At 29.5% G+C, this 10326-nt stretch overlaps 1 protein-coding gene across 1 annotated transcript; it reads right to left on the reverse strand.

The window, feature by feature from the left end:
- Window positions 1–4210: 4210 nt before the first annotated feature.
- Window positions 4211–8539, reverse strand: LOC107484763 (uncharacterized). The gene is made up of 2 exons (XM_021141589.2): window positions 7662–8539; window positions 4211–4714 (listed from the first exon to the last, which is right to left on the reverse strand). Exons 1-2 carry the CDS (start codon window positions 8517–8519, stop codon window positions 4211–4213), a joined length of 1362 nt encoding a protein of 453 aa, XP_020997248.1. The 5' UTR covers window positions 8520–8539.
- Between the last annotated feature and the right edge of the window lie 1787 nt (window positions 8540–10326).

The following is a 10326-nucleotide window of genomic DNA, read 5'->3' on the forward strand; positions in this document are numbered from 1 at the left end:
CAACCTCTTCCAGCACTCCCATAGCGTCGGCCACCACTAACATTCTACCGTCGCCACTGTTGCTGCTGTCGTCGTTGCTCCCTCTGCCTCCAGCAACAGTTGTTGACATTCCGGTGATCATTGACAACCATCTCCAGCCACCTATTTTCCTTTTTCGGTAACATCATTATTTTCTAATTAATTTTCTTTTTATTTTAATTAAATTTAAGATTAATTTAGATTTTAGTTATTAATTAGTATTATGATTTAGGTTTATGAGTTAATTAATATTTTATAGCTTGATTATTTTCATTAAAGATTTTATTAATCTAATTTTGAATATTGAAGTTTGTTTAAATGATCGAGTTGAACGTGATTAAAGATTAAAAGGGATTAATAGCTCTAATAATAAAATCTATTAGTAACAATGCTTGAAGCTTCTTAGTGGGTGGACTAGGATTTCAGCTCTTGTTTGTTGTCTTAATGATTGAAAGAATTTAATAACTTAAATACAATTAAAGACAATAAACCAAGAAAATTTATATTGAGTAAATTGTTTGATATTTTAAAAGTTGAGTATGATTGAGAGATATTTAGTTTGGATGGAACCCTTAAAGGATGGAGAAATCTAAATTTTAAGGAGGTTTCATCAAAATTTTTATAAGATTTTGAATGAAATTGAAAAATAAGAATAATGAGAATTGTTATTAAAAATTTGAATTTTATAAAAGTTAATAAAATTTTAATTTGATTAATTCTAAGTAAAGAATTATATTTTGAAAAGTTTTAGTGAAATTTAATAGATGCAAATTTGTATTTAATTGGTATGCTCTTTGTAGATATGACGACAGACAGAGGTGTCATGAATCGACCTTGTAATCGTGGTAGAGGGAGGGTGTCTATTGGTACCCATGGACTTCTCGGTCTTCGCCCTCTACTCCGACTACCTCTGGGATGTTATAGGAAATAGGATCAGCCGTTCATCATGGTCCCTAATCCCAACTACATGGCTCCTTCTTCTGTGCCACCCCCGCAACCAAAAATCGTCCAACTGCTTCACCAGATTGGACTCTTCCACCACCTCCATCCGCTCAGCAGTCTACTATTTCGACGACGACGCCTCTAGCAACAGACACCGTGGTACTAGAATCCTCTCACGAATCCCAACCAGATGCCTCTCCACCACTTCTCATCATACAAATGACTATTTGGCCTGATGGTTTGACAGCATAAGCACTATTGTAAGTCTTTATATGCATACTATTTTAGTTAGTTAGTTTAATTTAGTTACACTCAATTTTTAAGTGTTAGTATATTTAGATAGGTTCGATTTAAGTTAGTAGGTTTGAACTGCTGAAAGTGTTCGAAAATTTTTGATTGTTTATGGATGTTCATGTTCCTACTTAAGTCATATAATTCCATATTAGTTTGTTTGTGAATTGTTTAAGTGAATTGTTGATGGATAGAGTTTGTGGCGCATTCTAGTTATAGATAAGACCCTGCCAAAATGTCTAAAAAATCAAAATATAATCTTAGTTTATAGATTGCTTTAAATAATTTTTTAGGAAACTACTAATCTTAAGTTTTCTATTGATAGATTTGCGCCAAATATGAGCGCATGTACAAAGGAGTGTACTAATGTCATCAAGGTGATGTACGGCTAATTCTAAAATTTTTCAATACAAAATATCGGAATGTTACACACCTCGGCCGCCGCTTCTTCCACTCGTACTTGTTCTTGACACTGCCACCTCATCTCGCTTCATACTTCGAATCTTACATTCATGATCCCAAAGACAGCCGCCATGAGTGGTGGTGGGTTAGTCACAACCGAAAAGACGCAGTAGAACCCATGAGTTTGGCGATCTTTGTCTTTCATCGTTGTTACTCCATCTTCAACCGTTGTCATTCCATCGCGATTTACGTTTTCTCTTTGCAAAGGCACTGTCCTCGATGCCGCTACTGCCCGTGCTTCGCTCACTACTGCTGCATAGTGAGGTCGTGACAAGTTCAATGCTATGGCCTTGACTTCTGCCTCAGCCTCCTCTTCTCTCAAAGTTGTTCAGCCGCCATGGATGTCGTCTTCTTCTTCGGCAAGTTCTATTCCCCACTTATTAGGATTGTGGTCGTTCAGAGATCTTGTTCCTGCATCTAGGTCAGTTGGTTCTAGACTTGGAAGCTCCAATTGTAGATCTAGATTTTTCATTTCTTGATTTGCTGGATTGTTGTTGCTTATTTGAAATTTGGAATGTTTTGGATGGACTAATATTGTTGCTAGTTCCACTATGGAACTATGGATTTGAATTTGTACTTGATCAGACGCTTGATCTTTAATTTCCGACTTTGAACTTTCTAATTGTTCTATATTTGATTCTAATTTGGCTTGAAATTCTGAATCTGTTTGTTTCTCATCTTCAAATTTTATTTCATGTATCTTTGTATTAAACCAAGCTTTCAACAAATTAAAGTTCTAGTTATCTTAATTTTTAATCCACTAATGAATCAAAAAAGCAATAATTCAAGGTCACTTACATTAACACTTTTTGCATAAGACTTCAAATTGTCGTAATATGTAGTAACTTTACCAGATTGTTTTCCAATAGAGTCTGGCAAGCCACTATAGAAATTAAAAATGGTGGTTAAGAAAGCACCATTGTAAGGACTAAGGAGTATAATATTGGATAAAAAAGAATTATTCAAGAAGGAATTATATCAATTAACTAATTTCTTGCATCTTTGATTACACTAAAATAGTATCTGAAAGTTTATATCGATGACAAAAATAAATATTAAAGATACGAATGACAAATAAATTTTTAAAAAATTTAAAAATTTAACAAAAATAACTAATAAATATTATATTTTTTATAAATGACAAAAAAATTTTGTATATAAAAAACGACTTATCTATTTAATTCAAATATTTTGTGACAACATTTGAATAAATATTTATAATTTATATACAAAATATCATAACAAAACTTAATCTCTAAAATCTTTTTCAATTTTCAAAACAACTGGTGATTCACAATAAAAAAATAATTACTTGAGATAAAAATGACCAATTTTTAAAGATGAAAAGATTATATTTTTCTAATAATACTTGTATAAAATAAAATAAAAATTTTGTCTTTAAAATCCTTTTTTAAAATATAATTTTAATATCAAATTATTTGTTACCTTTCAAAATTTTTCACAAATTTATTTGTCATTTATATTTTTCAGTATTATTTTTATCAATAATATAAATTTTTAGATTCCATTTCAATAATTTTTCCTAAAATCTACTAGCTATTGACATTTATGTAATAGGGCTATTATACCCACTTTTATTTCTTAAATCATAATCTGGGTTTGTTGTATCATTCTTCTCGCTTTTTATGGAGGAGTCACACTCTCAAATCGATGGCATTCCCTAATCATGACCTGGAATGACTCTTTCGTTCTGTTGCCTCCATCATTCATTACCTCGCAACATTGTCTACGTGGTGCCTGATCATTCATCCACGTCAACAAAAATACGACACAAAGCAAAAACACATTATTAAATGTAAAAATATAAGACTCTTCTCTTCAACCATTTAACGCACAAATTCAACCAAGAGTGCGAAGGAATATTTTTGTTCTTAAAAATGATTTGTATTAATTAAGTAATGTGAAGGAATGAATTTTTTTCAATCAATCTTTAAAATTCTTTTATTTATTTTAAATTTTTAATCATAAATTATTAATATTAAATTTTTAATTATAGATACTAATTCTTAAAAAATTATTATTTAAAAATAATTAATATTAACTGACTAAAAATTAATTATATATTTTTTATTAATTATACGAATTAATAGTCAAATTAGTCCATAAAAGATAAGTCATTCTTTCAATTCGTTCTTAAAAGATTTCCTCAATTAAATTAGTCCTTCAAAAATTACAAATTAATCATATCTATCGTTCAATTATTCTATTCATAATTTTTATCACGATTAATGAGCTAAAATATTAACTGATAACACACATAACACATAACATATTTAATTGAACGTTAATTAATTAAAAAAATCTATTAATTTAGTCATTAAATGATATTGAGAATAAAATTTTTATAATTAAAAAAATAACTAAATTAATAAATTTTCATAAATATATTTAATTTAATCAATATCTAATTAGACATATTATGTATTATATATATTATTAATTAATGTTTTAAAGTATTAATTTTTTAAAAAAATTATTAATAATCAATGTGTTGAACACCCAGAGCCTCCTTGTACTCCTCGCGCTGACACTCTCTTAGCAAATTTTTCCTGTACCTTGACCGGGTCTCTCCGAAACCGGCGTTTCCAACGCTATCCAAAGAATACACCAAGGGCATCTCACACGGGTCGTTGATAACGGGTCGGGTATTTAATGTAAAAGGCCCACTTCTCCAACTACTCCAAGTTTTGAACGTCCCAAACGCCATTTCCAAAACCTTGGTAGTAACCAAAGAAGGATAAAGTTCCACGCTGTATCCCCATGAAACCGAGACTGACCAGTTTCGAAGTGGGTCGTAACAGAAGCTCTTTTGGAGAGTCCGGCCCGGATCCGCTTTGTATGTTGTCACAAGCTTTTGAATGGAATCGGATCTGTTCATGTTTGGGAATATTGGATCTACGTAGTCAAGGTGGTGGAGTGACACCAATGGTGCCACTGGGTGTGCTGCCAATAACCCATATGGGTTCCCACGAATATCAACCTGAGAATATTTTAATAAGATTAATTTTTGGTCACTTAGTAAATAAAAATAAATAGTCAAATTAATCTATAAAAAATTATTCATATTTTAAATTAGTTTTTGAAAAATTTTTTTTAATTAAATTTATTCTTAACAAATTTTAAGTTAATCATTTTGGTTGTTCTGTTACTTCGTTACTCACGACATCAAAATTTGTTAACATGATACAGCAAATAACACCACAATACATGTTTAATCATTTTAATTGACAGTTAATATGATAAATTTATAAAATTAGATTAAATTAATGCTAAATTGAAAAATTTTAATGTTTTAAATTTTTTCTTCAATTAAATTTTAATTTGATCTAATTTCATAAATTTATTATGCTAATAGTCTATTAAAATTCTTATATGTGTGTTGTTGTATCATATAAGATGTTAGGTTAACAAATTTTAGTGCGGTCAACAAAAAAAATAGAATGATTAACGCGATTAATTAAAATTTTTTAAAAAATGAATTTAATTAAAAAAGTTTTTTGAACACCAATTTAAAAAATAAATATTTTTTAAAGATAAATTTAATCATTTATTCATTTATCCTAAAGACTAATAAGTCAAATTAGAGTTATATTCTAATTTCTAAATATTTTAAACCATAAGAATTTAAAAAAGTTTTCTGCAATAATTAAAAAGTTTATTAACATTAGTTAAGTAAAAATACATAAAAAGAATAAAATAAAAACATTAAAAAAAATTAATAATTTAACTAAAAAGTAAAAATTAATTAACTTTAAAAATCGGAAATTTATGACAGAATTTGTCCTATAGTAAAAATTCTGGTGTATATCAGTATATGTGAAGTTAATAATTAAAAAATTTTAAATAATAATTTAATTGAATTTATTAATTTATTATTTAATAGTTTTAATTATAAGTTTACATGAAATTAACTGGATTTCACTTTTCATTTCTTGGATCAAGGGATAGCTGGCCACCCTTAAATTTGATTTTATTATTTGAACAAATGATTATCTTCTTTGTTTGGCCGTCCCTCTCAAACTTATTAATGCTAATGCATGGCATGCCTAACACTAGTGATTCCTATAAATTGACTTTCAACAGGGAAAAAGATAAATAAATAAACAAGAGGACTCCTCTATATTAATTATTACCCATGGTTTAGTCGTTTTGAATGATCACGTTTACCTATGTTAAAAAATATTTTTCTCCTTTAAAATGAGTGTAATTTTTAATTTTTGATTTTATTTCAACCTGACATATCAAAATTTAATTTATTGTAGTTTTATTCTATTTAAAAATTTATTATTAATTAATTAAGTAAATTTAAAAAAAAAATTATACCTCTTATCAATACTATTATAAATTTATAACTTCCAGGATAAATGAATAAAGTAATTATAGAAAAAATTATTAATGTATTAATTTAAAAGATAATTTTATAAATTCATTTTTAGTCTCAGTAGCTTTAATACATTCAAATTACTAAGTGAATTTTTTCCAACTACTAAGTAAAAATTAAAATATATACACTTATTTAAAAAAAATGGAATCCTATACAAAAATTAAAAAACGGTGGAATCATATACAAAAACGGTGAATTATATACAAGAATATTGACATTTGATCACAACGTCACAATAAGTGTGAATAAAACTATTTTTTAAAAAGAATTAGTTGCTAAATCCTGTTTTAGTATTGTTTTAAGATTTCTTAAATTAAACTCTATATAGCAAAAATATATATTGAGTTTAAAGAGCGTCAGTCAAGACCAAAAAAAGCCTCAATTGTTTCTAAAATTATATTTTTATTTTAAACTCTAAGCTATAAACACTAAATCTTTTAAAAAGTAAAAATTTTATAACTAAAAAGATTAAATTAATTAAACATTAAATATAAATTTTAAATTACAACCATATTATATGTACATAAAAATTTAATTATTTATATAAATACATATTAGAATATAAAATTAAAATAAAAAAATGAGTTGAACAATATTTGGTCGTTAATTTGTTTTTTTTTGTACAAAATCTTTTTGTTTTAAGAAATAATAGATAGTTTAGCATATAATAATAAATTCTTTTTATGGTGATTAAATTTTAAATATAGACTTCAAAAATAAAAAGAAAGTTTTATTTTCTTCTATTTTTACTTTTACACTATTTAAATAAAAAAATTGATAGACACCGAAAAAATCTCCCGTAACAATAACTCAATTAAGGAGTGTTTGGTTCATTAAGTTTTGTAATTTATAACCATCAATCAATTAGTCAATATTTATATTTTTAATAATATAAAATTTTATTTAATAACATAAAATTATTTACTATTTTTTTACTGATTAAATGTTGACCAAATTTTAATAAAAATACTAATCTCCTAAACATTCTCAACTCAATTTACTATATGCCTTAAATTTTAAAACGCCTTTTAAGGACTTGTTTGGGTGAGCTTTTAAGAAAAGATCTTTTTTCGAGTTATCTTTTTTTAAAAGATCTTATAGAAAAGTAAAAGTAATTTTATGTTTGGATATCTCATGTAAAAAGGTCTTTTTATTTATCAATTATGTTTGGGTATAACAATATAAAAGTACTTTTTTGTTTATTTATTACATAAAAAACATCTTTTTTTAAGAAAAAAAGATCTTTTAAAAAAAGATGTAAATTACAGCTTCTCAAAAAAGATATTTTTTTGATTTTACTAGTCCTTTTACTTTTACTACTAAAAATTTGTCAAACACGTTAAAAAATAAAAAAGATCTTTTTTTCATTGAAAAAAGATCTTTTTTTTAACAAAATAATGGCGCCCAAACATGCACTAAAACTCTATGGAGTAGATAACATTCAAATCCTGATAAAATCGCAATCTTTTTGGTAACTTACTCAATGTACCGTTATTTTCCTTTATTTCTTTATTTTTTTAAAAGAAAGTTTAAACCACTATACCTGATGAAAACCAGGTTCTTTGGTAATCTCAACCCCTATCTCGCTGATGCAACTCTGAATCTTTTGATCAGACCCAAAAAGATGCGCATACCGATCAATGCACCCGTCCAAGATCGTCACAAGCTCCTCCGCCAAAGGGTAGCTAATGGCGATGCCGCCACCACCATAAGCCATGGTATAAAAATGTACCAAATCCTGCTCCACGCTCTCAGAGTTCCCACCAATGTAGTACATTTGATTGTGATCGTACTTGGATAAAACCGTTGCGAGGTTGTCGGGGAAGAACACCGTGTCGTCATCACCCATCACAAACCACCTCACATTCTCCAAACCCAGCTCGAAGCTCTCCTTCACTATCCTTGCCATGCGAATCGCAGACCGCGTTCCGTATGGACACGTGTATTTAAAGGATGACGTGTTGTCAGAGATCTTGTAGGGAGGCGAGGTCTCTGGCCACGGGTCAGTATCTGACGGATTTTGGTCTAGCCAGACAAAGCCTCTGGTGGCTCCTGGCCGCCACCAGAGCTCGGTGTAGTGGCGCCGAGTGTGCCACGTGGCGGCTGAGCCGCCAATGCCAAACACGATGTGGCCGATGTTGGTCGGCTCATGTTGTGTTCGTTGAGTATGGAGCATGTGGTTGAAGGTTGTGGTGCTATTGTAGGGTTGGCCGTAATGGGAAATGGAGAGGCGGAGGAGAAGGGAGAAGAAGAAGACTGTTGAAAGAGCAAGACCTGCTTTGAGAAAGAGAGAGATTACTGAGCTGATGGGTTTCACGGTGGAGAAGAGGAGTGGAGTTTTCCATGCCTTGTTGAGAGGGTCTAGAGCCGATGAATATGATTTTACTGAGGAAGACGACATTTGATATGAAAGGAATGGAAAGTGGCTCGTTTTGGAGAGATTTGAGAGTTGAACTTTTAATTATATATAATGTTCTAGACCCAAATATCCAACTAAATAAAAATATCACATTACTAACTCATTAATAGTCAATTAATATGTTAATAAAGTAAATAATATTATTATCTCAAAAAACTGTCAAATTATGATATTAAAACATATTAAGGATAGTAAATACCTAACGTTCATATCAGAAAAGTGTAATCTAGAAAAAAAAAAACTCACGAGGTAAGACACAATTTGTTGCAATCACCCTAAAAGTATCACTGAATTTAAATATTTAAGTGTCTTTGCAGATTGTTCTCTTAGATCTGGTATTAATGTTATCTAATTTAGAGTCTCAGAATCTGGTAAGCTCGTAACCTCTAAAGTTGCGAGAATTGAACCGATGGTCAATGAACTAGTGGAGTGACTGATTCAATAGTTTATAGGTTTTGGTTTAATTAAATATAAAATAAAATAATTAAAAATTTAATATATATTTTTAAATATTTAAATTCGATATTTTTTAAACTGGTAAAATTTAAAATTTTACAATTTCACATAATAAATTGTCCACTAAAAATTTATAAACAACTTTAAACATCAACATTCATAATTAACAAAAATCAAGATATACGTAAATAACAAAGAAATAATGTATGTTCTACCATTATCAGTTATTTCAGTTTTATAAAAACTTAAAAAAAAATAACAGCAGCATAAACAATGCAAAAAATCAGAACTAGAATCAACAACTCACACAAAAAGATCTTACAATTTTTAAGAAATCACTAGAAAGATTAAATAAACAAAGAAGACCAAATTATTAAGCAATTAAAAGATTAAAAAACTCAAAAGGTACTTGAAAATCCAATTAATGATCTTGAAATAACAAAAACTTGAAAAATAAGCACAGAAGATAAACCCAGTTTGAATCCAATATCCATAAAACTAACTCAAAATTAAATATCCATATACAATTAACTCATGAGTCAGAATATATACAACAATTATAAAAATTAACATGAAAAAAAAAACACAACTAAAGAAGTAGTAGATGAGTGCTTACCACCAGAAAAGAGAAGACAGACGAGCAGCAGCGTTTTTTTTTTGTGTGGAAGTGATGGCCGAACAATGGAACAGAGGTGACGGCAAAGAAAAAACAACCAAGTAGGAACCTTCGCAATGGTGAAGAGAATAGAGCTGAGTAGACATTCGCGACGTCGAGCAGCAGAAATGTTCAGCGACAACAACAACATCCTCGGGTTAGACAAGGAGGACAGAGACGACGAGTTCAAGACGGCTGACAATGATGAGGACAGGTCTGGGCTTGACGACCTTTTGGCGACGACGATGATGACAAGTCTAGGCTCGATGGCACCCTTAGGGTTGATGACGTGAGGAGGAGAGAAGACTTTCGAGAGGCGAGGATGGCAACTAGTTGTCACCAATAGTACTGATAATAGTGGGAAATGATGGTGGTTGTTTTGCTTTGCTGATTTTGCTCAGTAGGATTAGGGTTAGTCATTTTGGGACTTTGGGCATTTGTGAGAGATTAAAGGGGGAGGGTATATTCTGGGCTAAGTTTTTTTTTGGAGATCGAAACGATGTCGTTTTGAGGAAGAAGTATCGAATCAGAAGTTTAAAAGATTGAGCCAATTTTATCAGTTCATCAATTAACCGTTGGTTCAGTCGATTTTTTAATCGATTTTTATAGAACGATTTTAAATATTAATCGAATTATTTAGAAAATCGATTTTTAATTATCCAGTAGAATCGACCAAGT

This window comes from Arachis duranensis, chromosome 4, assembly GCF_000817695.3.
Source record: "Arachis duranensis cultivar V14167 chromosome 4, aradu.V14167.gnm2.J7QH, whole genome shotgun sequence".
NCBI lineage: Eukaryota > Viridiplantae > Streptophyta > Magnoliopsida > Fabales > Fabaceae > Arachis > Arachis duranensis.

What these genes read in the sequence shown, in the direction of transcription:
- LOC107484763 (XM_021141589.2), bottom strand. Translation starts at nt 8,519, where the DNA reads ATGTCGTCTTCCTCAGTAAAATCATATTCATCGGCTCTAGACCCTCTC. An exon ending in AAGAACCTGGTTTTCATCAG is followed by an intron (nt 4,715 to 7,661) that starts GTATAGTGGTTT and finishes AAATATTCTCAG; the next exon opens with GTTGATATTCGTGGGAACCC.